This window comes from Anser anser (assembly GCF_964211835.1).
Source record: "Anser anser genome assembly, chromosome: 1".
Taxonomy (NCBI): Eukaryota; Metazoa; Chordata; class Aves; order Anseriformes; family Anatidae; genus Anser; species Anser anser.
This window is the reverse complement of record NC_139720.1, coordinates 58,334,014-58,351,915: the sequence shown is the minus strand read 5'-3', so window position 1 is coordinate 58,351,915 and position 17,902 is coordinate 58,334,014. Positions and strand designations below refer to the sequence as shown.

The 17,902-nt window shown below is 47.0% G+C and overlaps 1 protein-coding gene across 5 annotated transcripts in view; it reads left to right on the top strand.

Moving 5' to 3' along the window:
• The window catches only part of RFX4 (regulatory factor X4), a 102,721-nt gene that overhangs the window by 9,653 nt on the left and 75,166 nt on the right, over positions 1-17,902 (top strand). For 3 of the 5 annotated variants that reach the window (XM_083802557.1, XM_083802560.1, XM_083802556.1), the window contains exon 2: positions 16,706-16,792. In XM_083802557.1, the coding sequence (XP_083658683.1) occupies positions 16,706-16,792 (87 nt within the window). Of the gene's footprint in view, positions 1-775; positions 1,815-16,705; positions 16,793-17,902 lie in introns of those variants that run through there. The other 2 variants (XM_083802558.1, XM_083802559.1) reach the window with 1 other exon arrangement.

Genomic DNA, 17,902 nt, shown 5'->3' with positions numbered 1-17,902 from the left:
GGGGTCCTGTCCCCGGGCCGGGCCCGGCCCCGTGGCGACCCCACAGCGGCTGCCGGCCCCGGGCCGGCCCCGGCCCCTCCGCATCGCTCGGAGCCCGCTGCTCCCTTCCCCACCGGCCCAAGCCCTCCGGAGCGGGGGCACCAGCAGGCCCGGAGCCAGCCGCCAAACCAACCTTGGCGATCCGAGTTTATTTTATCAGCCCCCTCCCGCCCTCCTTCCCTCCCTCTCCCCCTCCCTCCATCCCTCCATCCATCCCTCCTGCCCGGGCACAGCCTCCGAGGGGGCGCCCGGAGAGCGGGGCCGGGGTTCCCCCGACGGCAGCCCCCCGGCAGCCCCCCAAAACACCCCACAGCCTCCCCACAGCCCCCCAAAAGCCCTCCCGCAGCCCCCCGAGCTCCGGGCCGGCCCCAAGCCGCTGTAACGGGGCCGCCGGGGGTCGGCGGGGCGCGACCCTCTCCGCTCCGCTCCGCTCCCCTCCTCGCCGGGCTTTCCCAGCCGTCGGCCCCAAAAGGGCGTTTTGCGAAATGATTTAGCGAGTCGAAACCAAGAAGAGTGATTAATAAAAAAAGGAAGAGATGAAAAGCGGGGAGGCTGCCCGCATAGCGCTGCCCTGCGCGGCTGCTCGCTGCCCCTGCGGGACGCCGGGGAGAGGGGCCCGGTTTTGGGGCGCTGCCACCGGCCGGGGGCTGTCCCCGCGGGGACCCCAGAGGCCCCTGCCGGCCCCAAAACAGCTCCTTTTTTTTTCTTTTTTTTCTTTTTTTTCTTTTTTTCCCGGCCCTGCTTCAGAAGCAGCTCCGGGAGTCCCGGCGCTGCTGCGCCCGTCGGCGGGCAGAGCCCCCGTCCCACGCTGCCGGCAGAGATTTAGGGGCGATTTTAGGGCGCTGCTAATGCGCCACCGCTTCGGCCCTGCGGAGCAGATGGCCAAAAAGTGGGGCTGCGCCGTTGTCTCATTCAGGCACCTTCACCCCCCTTTCAGGGGGCTTAATCCAATTAGCTTTTCTCCCGAGTTTCGCTTGTTAGAGGAGCCTTTGGCGGTGCGGGGAAATACGGCTTCGTCGGGGAAAAAAAAAATCGCTCGTGGTTTAATTTCTCCTTAACGGGTTTGCCTCGCCCCCCGACCCCCAAATCCCCCCAGCGGGCTCAAAGCCGTCACCCGCGGCTCCCCCGGCCCGGCCCGGCCCGGCAGCGGCTGCGGGGCACCGGGGGGCGCTTTGGGGGTGCTGGGGGGGGCTTTTGGGGTGCTGCAGCCCCAGAGCCCCCCAGCCGCCCCGCCCCGAGCCGGGACCCCCCCTCCTGCCCCGCGCCGTGCACGGCCGCAGCCCCCCCTAGTGACACGGGACCGGGGACGGGGACGGGACGGGGGGGGACACGCGGGGGTCCCGAGGCCGTGCCCCGCCGCCGGAGGGCAGGAGGAAGGCCCGAGGAAGAGGAGGCTCTTCTTCGGAGAGCGGCCTCGACGGGACCCGCCGCCTCGCCCCCCGCATTTGTCGGCAGAAACGCCGCCGGGCTGGGAGAGCCACAGGTCCTGGGGACGCGATTTAGGGTTTCGGGGCCCGTCCAAAACCCCATAACGGCGGCACGAAGCCTTTCCGCGCCCGGCTCGGGGCCGGGTGCGATCCTGCGACCTTTCCCATCAGCTTTGCCATTTAAAGAGCATCTGGCGGGCGAGCGCCGGCTGCGGAGAATTAATGGCTTTCATATCCCGCTGTAATTAATGAAATCGCCGATATTGACAACAAATCGCTGGACGCTACGAGCCAAAGCAGGGGTGACATTTGAGAGCACCCGCCTAACGCTCAGGGGTGAACTCTGAGGTCTGGATTTTTTTTATAGGTATAATTTTTGATCCAAACGAGCGGTTGAGTTTGCTGCTGCAAATTGTTTGCTGCGCTTACTGCAGCACAGTTTGCTAACAGATGAAGTTGCTATTGTTTTCGTTTTCTCCCTAGCTAATAGGCGAACAAAACTGTGACTTATTTTTGCTCCAGGAAATTAAAATATATATATTTTTACTGCTCCAAGAATTGCGTTTATAAAGGCTCTTGTATGCTGAGCAGTTAAGATGATCCTAGGATACTTCTGAATCCTAAATTTGATGCGATACGAACACGCAACACCACTGGTTCCTTATACAATCGGACCTGGCTGTTTGCCTTATGTGACCACGTACCTTATAGGATTTCACACGTGGAAGAAAGGGAACAGAAAAGCCAACAAAACTGTCTCGTTGCCTGCTGGCTGTGGCGTTCCTGCAGCCGGTGTTTGCGTGGCAGGGCCCGATCCTCGGCAGGCAGAGCTTGCTGTCCCCAGCGGGACAGGCGTGGGGCTCCCAGCAAGTCCCAGCGCTGCATCAGGTCCCTTAGGTCCCTTCCTCACAAGGGTTTTTGTTGGAAGTTTGTAAAATCTGTGGGGTTTTTTTACAAAGAGGTTTGTAAGTTGGCCAAAATTCTCGTGAGCTAAGAAGTTCGTCCTAAGTTTGGCACGGAGAAAAGAATGGTTTTATGATTTATTAGTCTGCAACTGAATTAATCCTAAAATACTTGGGGAGGGTGAATTGCGGGACTTTTCACTGCTCTGCCGTCTGCTATTTACCTGCGGCGAAGGAAAGCTCTTTAAAGGGATGGAAAGGGAAAAGAACTAAAACAGGATTTTACATAAGAATAGCTAGACAACGGCAGGAAATTATTTTGTTTATTTAAGTCCCGGTTTAGGGTTTACGGTCCTCAAGATTTCACTCGGCTAAAACCCTGATTAAAGAAGGGGCTCCAGATTCAGGCGGACTTTTGCCTGTGGGACTGTAAAGAGCCCCGCAGCCTCGGTGGCCGGCCACCGCCGCACGTCTCCTGCGGCCACCACCGAGCCAAGGGTCCGCAGAGCACTCCTGGGAGCGGTGGAAGGGGCCCACTTCGTGCTGAGCCCCCCGTGCTGGCAGTCAGAGCTGTCCCGCAGAAAGTCGCCGCTGCAGCGCCCTGAGATGGAGCGCGGTGCTCCCACCGGCACTTGTTGGGCTGCTCTTGTGCCGACGGCGAGCGTGCAGGCAAGGAAGGAGGTTAACACAGCCTTCAAATCCCCAACGTCTCCAAATGGAAGCACCTCTGCATTTTTCAAGCTTGATTTGCGAGCGTTTTGCGAGTTGGAGCGGGCAGAAGGGGGGGCATCCCCTGGGACACCGTTTCGGTACGTAGGATTTCGCCCCAGCGAGACAGATGACATCGCGGGAGCACTGAAATCCACGGGGTGGTGAAACATTAGTGCCTCTTCAGGGGCAGACTTCTGAAGAGGCGGCCTTAAACACAGCCAGGGCTTGGTGCCCCCTAACAATGCCTCGAGAGCAGCGGCGGGCTGTCATGTAACTAACACAAATATAAGGTCAGTCCTTTGGGGGATACTTGATGGGACATTAAAGTCCAAATAATTAGCTCACAATCCCACCAGCCCCGAGGTTTGTGAATTTTCTGAGTTCACCCACTTGTCCGTTTCCCTGCGTCTGTGCTGGATTTTCCGTTTGTTTCATTGTGTCTGAAAATGAATGCCCTGCACGGTCTGGCCCTGCTGGAGCCCGGCGGCCCAGCGGCCGAGGGGATTGCATTGCTAACACTCGGGTTAGGGAGATGGATCGCATAAAGGATATTTGATGGCTGAGCGATCCCATAGATAGCAAGAGCAGGAAGGAAGAGTACACGGTGACGATGAAGGCAGTGGAGGCCTCCGCCGTGATTTTTTGTTGTTGTTTCTGTATTAAAATGATGTTTACACACATCCGTTAGTTCCTACAGAATTGTGCACATGTGCAGGAGAGTTTTTGTGGGTATTTAAAACAGTTTGCTGTTGGAGATGGCTCCCGATCCCACAACTTCTTCCCAAGAGGGAGGGAAGCACCTGTTGAAGTGTGTGCCTCGGGAAGGGCAGGTGCATGGGGTTAGCTGTAATGAGCCCTGCTTACGGCCGTGAGTGAGCAATAACCTAATTGCCTCTATTTCCCTGGCATAACCGGCAGCCCTGTCCTGCCTTTATTCCCACTTATTTTCTCCCAGGAGGCTAGCCCCAGGAGCGGTTTATCAGAGGTGAAATACTAACTGGTGTCAGAAACGGGGCTGAGTGGCACAGGCTTGCTGCAAGAGCCCCGCTTTCATTCCCTGTGTATAAATAACAGGTTGGGTTATATATCCTGGGCTGTCTGATAAACTTGAAATCAGAAAGGTGGAGAGGGTTAAATAGAGCCCTGGCTCTTGCTGCACCCAGTAATGAAGAAAAAGCTCATTTGTAGCTTAAATTGCCTCAAGACTGAAATGCAGGGCTCAGCGCCGTCTCGTTTCCTTCACTTCAGCTGCAGTTACGCACTTTGTTGCCTTGTATTGGTAAGTGAACTTAATTTCTCTAAACTGAATTTGTTACAGCAACCAAGCAGTCAACTCGCAGCTACGAGTGACAGGCTCGTAATTAATTAGTGGCTTATCCTGAGCATTTTTGCGCAGGACCCCAAATATTATGGTAATGGGAAACAAAACATTTCGGATAGCTGGAGCAGCCTGCGAAAGAGCGATTCGCTGAAACGTGCGGCGCGGGGAGAGAGGGGCGTTAAGTTCAGAGCAGCAGGCTGGCTTCCCCAGGCACGCAGTCAGTAGACGTAAAACTACTTGTGCTCACCTTCGTTTTCTTCTCTTCTTAAACTTTTCCTGGTTAGAGTAATGCTGTCAGGCTTCCTTCATCCTATTTTCTTCAGTGCAGCTGTTTTCACTGGCTTGGCTACTTGGGGCAAGACTTGTAGATGCGATACACTGAACTCATTGCACAAAAACATCTTACCTGCATGTACGTTTGCAAATGAGACCCCTAAGTTAACCAAACAGTGTAATTACCATTTTCTCTGTAACAGGTATGAGCTTCCCGTTCTTCTATAGATCTGTAAATTCAGTTCTGGCTTGCGCTAAGCTTGTAAAGTAGTACAAAAAAAAAAAAAAAGGTGCAGTGGCAAGGGGAATTAGCAGTGGAAAAAGCCAAATGTAAATATGGACACCACTAAATGCAAAGATAAAGGAGTAACGTGTATTGTTGTTGTTGCTTGCTTGCTTTCCTTACAATGCTGCTACTTGCTGAACTATTTCGGAGGAGCTGGGACAACCTCGGCTGCAGCTGAGGAAGGGCGGTGTGGAGGGGGAGCCTGTTTCACCAGGGGGGTCTCACGAGCTGGGTATCCAGTGCTGGGGGAGACCACCTGTGTCCTGGACTCTGGTCCCCTGTGGTGACAGCAATGCAAACCTATTTCAAAAGGCCCCACAGAACATCCTTTCCACAAACCATGACGTTTTCCAGTACCCGGTAACGAAGGCACAACCTGCTGCAGAAGACTAAAAGGTACCCTGTGTCAGAGGACAGGCAAGAAAGGCTGTGTGTTTTGCTGATGCGCTAGAATCTTGCAGAAACAGGTCATTTGTTGAATAAAATTCCTGGATGGTCAGGAAGTAGACCCAATCTTACCTCCAGAGGAAAAAAAGATCCTCAGCAACCTGACTTGTGTGATTTAACCCTAAACACATGTCAGGATGTCCTGTTTAAGCAAATGAATGTTTAATGTTAGCTTTTTGTAGCATAGCTTGCAGGTACTCTGCTCTAGCTGTTACCATCTCCAATGCTCAGAGGAAAGTAAAATGTCTCTACCCCATACAGAACCTAAGCAGCATGGGGAAACAAAATCCTGTTTGCTTCTCAAGTTTCAGTGGCCTAACAGACACCATAAAAAAAGTGGTGCAAACAAACAAATGTGGACACAGAGTTCTGCTGTAAGTCTGGGCACAGCAGCGGCGTGCAGCCCCGTGACAGGACGTGCCAGCTCATGCAGTGGGTTTTTCCCAGGTCCATCGGCTCACGCTGTGGCTAAAGGGAAGGGGCTTTGCCCCGCAGGGTGCAAGCATGACACGAGAGCCGAAGCAGGAGCTCCCGCACAGTGTACGACAGGTCTGCAACACGCATCTGGTGTCCATTAAAGGCGGCTGCTTCTGGGCTTCAGCATCAGGGGTGGCAATGGGCACTGGCTCAGAGGAGGGGTGCTGAAAAGAGACCTCCAAGGTCCGCTGTGGAGCGAGGTGAGATTTGCTCCGTGCCTCATGCAGGCTGAGAACAGGGACACCCTCGTGCAGGCTGCTCTGCTCCTCTGCTTCCCCTTTCTCCCAAGTGTTGGCAGTAGCAGGTCCCGCTGGTCGGATGTGCCGCCTAGCGCAGGTTTCCCAACGTTGGAGCTAACATTCCTCTCCTAAGCGCAGAGCCACACGGACAATACTTGTGCAGGGGCCCCTCTAATGCAAACATTTTTTTAAATGAGTTGTGGTAGGGGCAGCAAATGGCCTCCATTGAAAAGAGGTGGGGAGAACTGGGGAGGATTGCATTTGCAGAGCATTTTAATCACATGGATGGAGCAGTGTGTTCACCTCTCCTCCTTGCTGGGTCATTTCCACTTTGAGCTCTGCAAACAGACCATCTATTGAGCAGTTAGTATTCAGTGCTGAATATTCAATACTAGACTCTTGTTTTGGTGAGTCTTAGGCAAAAAAAAAAAAGGAGGAGGAAAGAAGACTTCTCTTTTTTTCTCATGTTCCCTCCCTGAGTTTGCTTTGCATATTGTTCAGAGGAGACTGGAGGCTTCTCAGAAAAGCCAGGCTCCTAGTTTTAAAAGCACTGGTCTAGTTTCATAGTACTTTCTAAGGGGAGGGAAGAGACAGTGTCAAAGGAGCTAAATTCATACAAGGTTTAACTGTAAGTCTAGGCGCTTTGGGACGGAGCGAAGACTTTCTGAGCTTATCTGGGCTGTAAACTTAATAGCCCCAAATGCTTGCTCTATATACACAGGTTAGTTCTGTAAGGTACCCATCTCTGCTAATTTTGGCATGCAGATATTCTCTGGGTGCACTTTGAGAGCTGAAAGAAACAGTGCTCATTATTTGTTTCTCCCTGGTTAGAGCTGTATCTGCTCACAAAATGGTTGTGAGTAATGTAATGGCTGCATCCTTTGGCAGTAGTGAGCGGCTGCTAGATTTGGAATAGATGTGCATAAAGTGGGGAAAAGTGCTCTCAACTTCTGTAAATAGTATCTCTTTCCCTTGATTTACTCACTTCTTCAGTCAAGTGCTTGTCTCTTTCTTACTGCTGTGGGTTTTCTCTGCACATGTGCGTCTGTCTGTCTTTTTCTCCTGATCTTTTAATCTTCCTGACTGGACTCCATTTCTGATGAGAAATATTTACTGTAGTCCTATTCCTTTGGTGTCTGACCTCTTTGCTCCCCATTTTCTAAAACTCTCTTCTCTATAGTTACTTTCTTCCCTCCCTCCCTTTATTTTTGACCACGTCCTTTTCTTTGCTATTCATTCTTTTGCTTCCTTTTCTTTTTCACCTCCTCTCCAGCAACCATCCTTCTCCCGCTTCTCTCACATCCTGGAGCCCCACAGGCAATACCTCCTGTATCTCCCACCCATGTCTCACGTCTTGTTGATTTGTCACCTTTGTGGGCCTGTCTTACTGATGTACTACCACTTCTGTGCCACGTTGGCTTGTCCATCAGCCCCTGTGGCAGAGGGAAGCATTTCTCGAGTACCAGGTGCAGATCCCGTTTCTTGCCGAGTCCCAGGTTCCCCTGTTGAGGCAAATGACCAACCCCCTGCACTGGTGAAGCAGAGCTGAACTAAGGGTTTGAGGACTCCATGTCTTCTCATGCATGCTGGTGAGCTGAGGGACCATGGTAGCAGCAGGGAGCGTTTAACCCAGACAGCTAGCGAGCAGAGGCCAGCTCCCATTGTAGGGTAGGAGGATCAGGGACATTGAGTTAGTTACGCAGAAGTGACGGCCCTCCTCTGATGAGCTCTCTAATGTGCCTCACGTTAATTGCATAGCATAAGAACTCGGTGAAATCTGGGGCAAAAAGGGCACCAAGAAGCCCTGTACTTCTTTTTGGAAGAGAATAGGACTGGAAGCAGCCAAGAGGCATGTCTGGGTTTTCTTGGAAGGAAACATTGTGGGTAAATTGGAGACAACGATAGCATTGATATCGCTTCATGCAGCAGACCCCGAAGGACTGAAGCTCTACAACTCATCGTGCTGAGGAAGCATGAAGTATGCTTTGCTGTACAGAGAATCTGTGCTTGGAAAGCTCACAATATGTGTGATCATCCTACCGATGACAAGGTCTGCTATATGTTGCACAGCCATGTGAACTATGTGCCCTGGAAAAGCTGAACTGGTCAGGTACTGGTGTCATTAGCTTAAATGACCTCAAGTGAAAGTGAGGAAGTGTCACTGGACTGAAATTGGTTTGGGTGAGGTCTCTTCCCTGTTAAATGAGGAATGACCCTGACAAAGCAAAGAACAAGTGTTAACTACTGGTCTGGTGAAAATTACTTTTCAAAGAATGATGATAGACAGCATGCATGTTTGACCAGGAGAGAGAAAAGGCTACTCCCAATTAACGTGCATACTCAGTTGGTAGCAATATGACATGTGGTCCCAACGAAGGGAACACGTAGCACTTCAGAAGTCCTGTCTGATCCAGTATCGATGTGCGGAGAAATCTCATATTCTAGGATTTATAACTGTCTTGATCTACATTAAAGATGCATCTTCTTAATGAGGAATATTATGTCCTGTTGATGTAGTACTTAAATGAATTGATCACATTTAGCTGAACTTCTGCATAGTACACAGCATAAGAAGAAAGCAACGTTTCATAAATTGCAGTTTTCATATCCATGTTTTCTAGATGGGTTAAAAGGTGAACTGTGGTGCTTTCTGCTTATCAGTTTAAACAGAGAATGCCAATTTTTTTAATGTACCTTACCAAATCGGTTAGCGGGAAGATGAGAACTAGGAGCATACACCAGGCAAAACAAAAAAAAAAAAGAGCTCCCAGAGATCCAAGAAAATCATTTTTTGCTTTCTTATGATATCATGGCATATCTCACGATGCTTTACCAGAATCATGACTCCAGGAAAAAGAACTAAACCATCCATGCCAATGTCTAGTAAGTGCCCTGGACCAATGTCCATTAACCCTGAAATAGTTCCAAGAGAACTGCATGCCAAGAAATGAGAACAAAAGGAATGACTGCAACAAGAGCACCCGACATTTTGCCCTGTTGGAAGCGAAATAAAGTTAGATTAGCAAACAAAACGCCAAGGTATCTGGCAGCTTGTCAGGGTAGCGGCTCTACCATCTGCACTAAGGCCATGTGTCACTGTCATCCCTGAGGAGCAGGTCTCTTGGAAGGACAGGAGATGGCTATGTAGGACCAAGGAGGACACTGAGGACTCCACTCCTGTGGAGTTTAAAGATGCTCCTGACAGCTCGCACTCACTGACTGAAGGATACATGCCCTGCCAGCCGACAGCAAAAAATGAGGCACCAAGGAGAAAATCGAGGCTCTGTGTGGCAGGTCTACCTCGGCAGTCAAAGAGGAGCTGTTCTGTGAACAGCAGTGTCTAAGCGATAGAGAAATGAGCGGGAACAGTGTTTGGAAGACAGCCCTCTTGGTCTTACAAACTTTTCATTTGCCAGTGGAGAGGAGAGAGGTTACATCATCTACTAAAGCCTAAAGCTTAGAAAATCCCAGTGTGTTTGATTAGCTGTTCTTAATAGCTTGTTCTGCTTAATTTTAGCCGATTTTGGTGAGTTTAACACCCTCCATGGGAGCCAGTGGCTGCCAAGCCCTGTCATGTTACTGGTGTTCAGTTGCTTATAACATTGTGCAGGGGCTAGAGTAGGAGGTCTTTCTCAGGTCTTGGTTTTACAGTGGATTGAGGTTTCAGAGAGAAGGTGATCTTTCTTTGCTTTCATTCAAGCAGGTTCTTTAAAAGCTTTGAACATGCTGCTGCAATCAGCCCTCACACCACCCCAGCAGGGTTACGCTTCTCAGGTGGCAGACATACGAATAACCAGAGTGCTGCACTGTGAGGCATAGGGGGGATTCAGAACATGAATCCTGCTTCTAGTCATAGCAGGCATCATGTGCAGCAGGTACTAGAGCAGGCTTTCAATCCTGTGAAGGTCAGACTTCTGTTTTATCTCCTAATCATTACCCCTGACAAAAAGGGCTAGTCTCTTCTGCTGTCAAGAGACTGTTTTAAACTTGTGGTTTGTTTTCTGAGCTGATATGATCAATTGATCCAAGACGCTGAAGAATTATTAGGTATAGGTCTCGTTTGCATCAGAGAAAATATGTACGTATTGGTTCATTTTTTTGCTTTACTATAATTCATACAGCAATAGTGTTTAGAGACCTGGTTAGAGGTTAGATTTGCAGCACTCTGAGGGATGCTCAAAGCAGATAGGCTGTTCTGATGGTACTGAATTAAATTCAACAGCTGCAGAGGTTAGAAGTTTTCTGTCCATAGCAATGGTGCAATAGAGATGGCAAGAGTGAAGGGTTTGTCAGGTGGTGGCGTGTTTCAGACCATATTCAGCAAGACAATCTCTACAGAAAAAAGCCGTGATGTATCATGCAGACCTCAGCATTTATTTGGAGAGAGATGATAGAAAAAGCTATCAGGGTGGTGGGGGTTTTCCTAGAAAGCATAGAATATTATCTCATCAGCTCCACACTAGGAATGGGAGGTTCAATGACCTTCAGTTAGACCCTTGAACTATCTCAGGTGTAGCTTTCACCTGCTAAATCTGCTCTTTGCAATCCTTCCCTTTGGCCTACCAGGTCAGATGAGCAGCTAAGCAGCACTGCTGGCCAGCTCAGTACCGATGCTTGGCAAAGAGATGGTGCAGGAAGAGATGAGTAACTCTTCCCTCGGAGAGCAACAAACAAGTAACTCCGGGCGGGTGTTGAGACTCCGTATGCATGAGAGGAGTTTCTCCTCTGACAGAGGAGCTGTAAAATTATGTCTGTCATCACATCTGAGTATTCATTTTTCCAATAAGATCTCTTGTAAATACACAAAAGCTTTGTGGTCCCTTTGTGATTGCATTGCCTATATTTTTGTATAACTTTGCTCACTTTTTCTATTTTTTTTCCACATCTTCCTTAAGAAACTGGGGGAAAAATAACTGCAGTAGCCATGAATAAAAAGGAGTCTGACTCACAGCTGTGCCATCCAAGTAGGTACATGGCTCAGATAATAGTCTGGGTCCTGGCAAATCTCTATTTCTTTTTCCAAAGGTAGTTCTATTTCAGTGTCAGGTGAATTTTTGTAGAAGAAATCCTGGTCCCTTTGCAGAGCACAAAGTAAGCTGTCATGCTTGTTGGCAAACTGCTTTACTATCTGGAGTATAGGAGCTGATCTAGAGCTGACAGTTTATGAGAATGCCTGTGCAACTTGCTGAGGCCATGGTGAAATAAGTGCTCGGTGACTGTGCAAACCATGATAACTGTGATTACCAGAAGCCTTGTCTATCTTTCTAGAACATAGGTATTTTCATCTAGTACAATTTCAGTAAAAAATAGTTATTCATGTAGCTATGTAGCGCTAAGAGGTGAGGCAAAATGCAGCTCAAATTCGATGACTACAGAGTTTCATTTACTCCATAAAATCTCTTAACCTGCCTTCAAGATGCACACACGCCCGCCCGCCAGGCTGCATCCATTGGCTTTGGTGCAGGGCACGCGCTCACCTCCCAGCTGCGCCACACAGCTCCTCCAGCTGCTTCCCCCATCCTGCTCGGGGCTGAGCAGGACGTGGTGGCTCTCAAAGGCCAGGAGGGGCTGTGATTAGCATGAGGGACACTCATGCTGCAGAAACACTCGGCTCTCCTGGCAGTACAGCACAGCAGCTGCAGAAATCATCACTGGCTGCCACCAGGCCCAGCTCCTCTTCCCCACTGCATCGTAGCACCCAGGTGGCCTTCGTGCTGCTCTTGCTATGGCCAGGCATACATAGGAGACATAATGCTTGTGGCTTTTTTTTTCTCCTCTGGGCTGCAGATATCTTAAGCCAATAATCATTATACAAACAAGGTGGAGCAATTATCTCATTAAACAGTCAATATGCAGGCCTCACTGCTGTATTCTCTCCCCTCAAATGAAGCTCTGTAGGGAGAAGGCCTTTCAGAGGTGTCTTCCAGGAACAAAGTCCTTTTTCTGAAGGAGATCATTTGTCCAACCAATTTGTCAAAGATCTATTTAAAAAAAAAAAAAAGTTCTTGCTTCTCTTTTCTGATAGTTCATGGAAGCTCCTGCCCTTGAGAAGCTCTCATGTGCTTGCTTCTATTCTGGGGCGTCCCCAGGCCTTCCATTCCAGTTCGGTGTTGAAGCACCACCTAAATACAATTATGTTCGTCAGGATGAAGAGAAGAGCCTTGGTAACCAGTGGGGATGAGGAAATGTCGTGCAGGCTTCTGCTCTGCCAGCTCCTAAAAACAGGTCAAGTTTAAACTTTTGTAGTTAAAAGTATTGGTGGACACATTTAATGGAAATATTCTCATGCCTGAGGCTCAGTGGATTTGTCAGGCGTGGGAAGATTAGGACCAAAAAGAGAAGAGGGCAAGGGAGGGCCAGAAATAGTTCCACAAGCTTTTTTAAAAATCCATCCTTCACCAGATAATTGTGAGCAATTTATTTTTTTTGTTTGTGTCATGATTATTCTCAAACTATTTTGTAAGAAAATTGACACTGGAAAAATTACTGTAATTTGACTAATCTTCTCTTTTCCTTCATGTTGGAACCCTGCAAAATATATAATTTATTTTCATTCAGTGGCTGAGGGACATAGTTGTGTGCTTCATTATGATTCACTTTTGATCCTTGCAAAATTAAATAGTTATAGTATTTAAAGGTCTATCTTCAAAATGCCATTAAATACACCTAATTTGCATTCTTTGCTAATAAGATTGTAATAGTCTCCATACAGCATAACAGTACAGAGTTGTCAGTGTATGACTACACTACATTTTATTACTGTATATTAATTAATTAATTACTTTTGCCCAGATGTTTTTTAGCTAGTGCTGATCCTGGCTCAAACCATTGTGCCAGTATGACTGAGGGTACAGTATGCTGGGGCTCAGGGTGGGAAGGAGTCCCAGGGAGCAGGGAGGAGAAATGCCATAGGATGTGATACACTGAAAGCACGGTGAGGGAAAATATGCCCTGTGAGGCACAGGGCTCTCTTCTGCTCTCACAGGCACTACCCACAGATATTTGGGTTTTCTTCATGTTGTTTTAATGACCCATCATTGTTACCAAGTCTGATAATGCACTTCTGCTTAATCACTGTCTGAACCCTACTCTATGACTCTGTGACTGTTCCCATATGAAATCCTATCTATGAGAAGCTGGAGGGACTAAAAGCGATTATTTGGGCTCTAATCATATAAAAACTTCCATACCGTGTAACCATTCCTTTCTAAAGTAGTGTGTGATTGGCATTAGCCTTAGCAGCAAGTAATGAAACCTCAGTCTATAGATGCTACGGGTAGCTCTGACTCTGCAGTCAGGTTGTGCACCTGAGGTGGTGAGGACAAGAGTGCTTGGTGTGCACGGGGCTCTACCCAGTGGCTTCATTATGCTGTGGCAATGTTATTAGCTCTGAGAGAACTTCTAAAAATCAGACAATGTTGGCTTTATATTTTATTTGCTCTCTTTTTTTTTTTTTTTAAGTGAGGTGCTACCATATCTGGCATCTGTGGGCTCCTCAAAGCAATATTTTCAATTTCAACAAAATCGGTTATATTTTCTTTTAATGTCTGAGGGCATTCTTATTAATATTGGGAGTTAAAAGCTTTGTAAAAACTTTTCTTTTTATACAAGCAGTAAAAAATATCTACTTATTTAATGAAGGAATTTCTTAGAATACTTGTTTACTTATACTTACATCACTTGGTTTATGAGAATACAGCCTTTAAAGAGCTAGTTGGTGTTGTCACATTTTGTCATCTGCCAAATAATTTGACAAATTTGCCATAAACTCCCTGACATTTTCACTCAAAAGAGTTAGTTTTCTTCATTCTTTGCTGCCAGACAGGTCATGTATCTTTTCAGGCCTGAAGAATTTCTATCAGCTATTTAAATGCAAGGCCACAAAGACAAAGCCAGACTCAGGCTGCAGCGAGCTGAACTGGGGTGATTCAGGACCAAAGTAGTTGCAGCACATAATTAAACCGTAACCGTGCCCTACTCCAGAGGCGTTATAGCTTGCAGTGTAAACTCCCTTCCTTACCGACGAAAAGGGGTGTATATGCAGTTATCGGAGACAGCATGTGAACAAGGATGGTGACCAGAAAAGCGCTGTAAACAATGCCTAAAAACTTTATTTCTACTACTTAGGCAGGGAACGTGACTAAAGATGGCTGCTGCCAGTTCCCTGCTGCCAAGGGAAGAGGATGAGTCCCAGCTTCCCAGCTCTTGGTGCTGGGAGGAAAAAAAAGGGCAGAGCTGGGCATCGGTCTCTCCTTGGCGCTAATGGCAGCCGCCTTTGCTTGTGCTCCCTGCAGCTGGGCTCGGAGCCAAGGGAATTATGTACGGCCATGGCTGTGCACTGAAAGGAGGAGGAGGAGGTAGGGTAACCTTTCTCAAGGCTTCTTGCACCGCTCTCTGGTGTTATTCTCTGCAGCAGGTTTCTCTTCACCTCATAGCGATGTGTGAAGATCCAAGATCCTGCCCTCTAGCTTATGGTACTAAAACAGGGGTGGAGAGATGCTATTAGTTCGCTTTTAGGGCAGTAAAGGAAATCTGGCACGGAGCGGCTGTGTTGTTGTGTTGGCTCTTGGACAAGGGGGTGGTACAACCCCAGCCAAAGCAGCTGAGCAGCGTGAGGAGGGAAAACCTCAGCGCTGGATTCCCAGCAGGCTTGGGGGTTAATAGCTATGCAGGAGCAGGTTAGACAGCATAGGCTTTCCTGGTAAGTTTTAAGTTGCGGTGTCAGCAAAGGTGAGTTTTATACAAGGCCATGTTGAATTAAATGGGAAAAGAAATATCCTGACAAATCCATGGACAACCAGAGTTATTCTGGCTGATCCTCAGGGAAGTGCAGGATATCTGCCGCACCTCAAAGGGCCAGGCTACGGGGAGGAGGCAGTGTGGTCGTGAGGCTCTGTCGGCACAGGGAGGTTTGATGGCGAACTGAGGAAGATGTGCTCCTGCTGAGGGCATGTGGGCCATCAAACAGGGGCAGGGAATGGCCTGGAGCTGCCATGGCCTCTCTTGTGCAGCTTGGACACCGGGAACACACAGAGCAGCTGTACCTGGGCCTGAAGGCCCGGCCTGGAAAACCGCACCCAAGTGCTCTCACCAAGTCCTTCCTGAATTCCTGCTCAGACACGATGCCTTTTTGTTTGTGTGGCAGCACAATGTGTGCAAAGGGGAATACACACGTTTGTGCGACTGTCTGGGGGTACAAAAAGCATTTTTGTTTACATGACATATTCAGCCTTGAGTGTCCGTGTATTAATTTATTGGTATCTACTGCTGAAATGATGTGGTACCCACTGCTACCTTCTATAAACTGCACAGACAGCTTCTGCAAGAGATTGTGCTTTTGCCGTCTTTTCATACCTGCCGCTGCCATGGGCTTTCTCATGGCCTGCCTGCTCTGTGCAGGTAGCCTGACGTGCCTATGGAAAGTAATCTGCATCCATTTCTATCCCTTTGAAGGTATCTCTGCCTCTAGCAGTTTGCTGACAGTAAGGCATGTTTCCCCTTACTTCTTGTGTGTTTCTTTGCTCTGTGGGGTTGTTTCCTGTTGTAAGTTGTGGGGTTACCTTGCAGCCTTTCCACCTATCCCTTCCTTTTCTTGCTTTGACCACAGTGAGCCCTGTGAATATAAGCCTACCTCTGCCCATGTGTCTGCCCTTGAACAATAATCTTACAAGGGGGGTCAGTTTATCATAGCATTATCCAGGGATTCCAGGCAAACCCAAGGACTCATATTTCATACGTTGTCCAAGGAGACACCTAGGAAGGTGTGACTTTTGCCCTGAAGACCTGTAACAGTAAATTCCATTGAGCCTGGTGCATCCTCTAAAACCATCAGGGGATGCGTGTTATAGCTTCCAGAAGAGGAACGGCAGAGTTGAATCAATTTAATACTGTGCCTCATCTGACTCTGTGTGTGTGTGTGTGTAATAAATAGGAAATGAGAAAAGAGGGAGGAAAGGAGCAGTTGAGCACTTACTGAGGAATGACAAGCGCTCAAGTAGTTTGACAGCTCCTGGAACGGTACCTGGGGCTCGTACCAACCTGGAAAAGATCTCGGTAGAGTCTCAGACTGGGCTTCAGCAAGCACAGTTTGAGCTCCGCTGTAACAAAAATTCACATGAATGATTGATTTTACACATGCAAACCATCCTTGCAAAAGCAGTGGAAATACTCAGGTACATATGTCTTTGCCAGACTAAGACTTAGAAGTTAATGTAGTTTGTGCATTTCAGTTTCCCACATGAAATAATTATTTTTTTTAATGCGGCATGTGATGGGAGTAGAGCGGATATCCTAAAGAATTTTATTATGTGCACGGAAGCATTTCAGCCTCTGTTTAAAAGAAAAAAAGAAAAGAAAAGAAACAGAAAACACCAAAAAAAAAAAAAAAGAAAAAAAGGGAACATCTGAGTCTGAAAGCAAGAAAGGATTTTCCTGCTAAAGAACCTCTGACTGAACATGTTTAAACAGAAATGCTACAGAAGACCATCTGTTGAAAACCAGTGCTCTATTTAGTTTTGTGTATTGGAAGTTTATTTTCGATGCAAAGACAAACACAAAAGAAGAGTAATTTTGTTGTTTTGCAGAGAGTTGGATTGAACGATGTCTCAATGAAAGTGAAAACAAACGTTATTCCAGTCACACCTCTCTGGGGAATGTTTCTAACGATGAAAGTAAGTAGCTTTTCATTAATTTAAAGTACGTGTAAAAGTATCCGAGTGCTAATTTCCTGCTATATATGCTGCCACATCCTCGTAATATTTTTGTTATTAGGTAGTTTGAAGAGTCAACTCACCGACACATCCAGTAGTTTTATGAATGTTTTTGCTGGAATATCGGTTACTTCCCATTATTTACAAGGAAGCAATGCTATCTATCAGTTAAAACATCCAGAAGAATTTGCGTGTCCCTGAATAAAGTTTGGATGACCTCTAAAATGTGCTGTTAGTATTAGCTCAGGGGTAAACCCATCTGTTTCGCTTTTCTCTAGCGAACACCGTGAGGCTGAAATACAGGAAGAATTGTGCTCTTGTTCAATGCTACTATATTGAATCACACATATAAAATCTTTAAATTAAGAATTAAACAATCAGATTAAAAATAAATAAATGAATCCTGATGTTGCTTTCTCTTTAGTTATTGAGAAAAAACAATTCTAAATCTAGCTGTTTTTACAATAGCTGTTTTTTCTCATTCTTCTAGTTATAATAACTTTAGATCTTGATTTTTTAAGTACAGGTAACTAAAGATATCTCCAAATACATTTAAGTATCCAAATTGTTTCTTTTTAAAATTGTAATGCAGTTTTTATTTTATCTTTTAATTTTACTTTTATTCAATTTCTATTTTATTTAATTTGACTAAAGCAATGTTAGTTTTCATCTCCATACTTCCTATGTTACTTTGTCACAAGATATTAATGCAGAATGGATTCTTTAATTCAGAAAGACATCTGTATTTATAACATACAAGCACATAAGTTTATCAAACATATTTTTAATCACATCTTAAATGTCTTATGTCCCTTTTTACATTCTCTGGCATTTAACTACTTTATTTTGATGTCACTATAAAATTACATGCCTTGCAGTATAAAGTTTTAGATCACAGAATTTTCCGTGTTGGGATCCTGCTCTTTTTTTTTGTCCATGGGTCTCTTTTGAAAAAATATCTCTTCTGCAAAGATAGAAAGTGTTAAAAGCATGATATTTATTCATGACTCCAAAGCTAAGAATGGCAGAAAAGAATCCTCAAAGACAACAAAATTTGACAGGTTTGTTTTT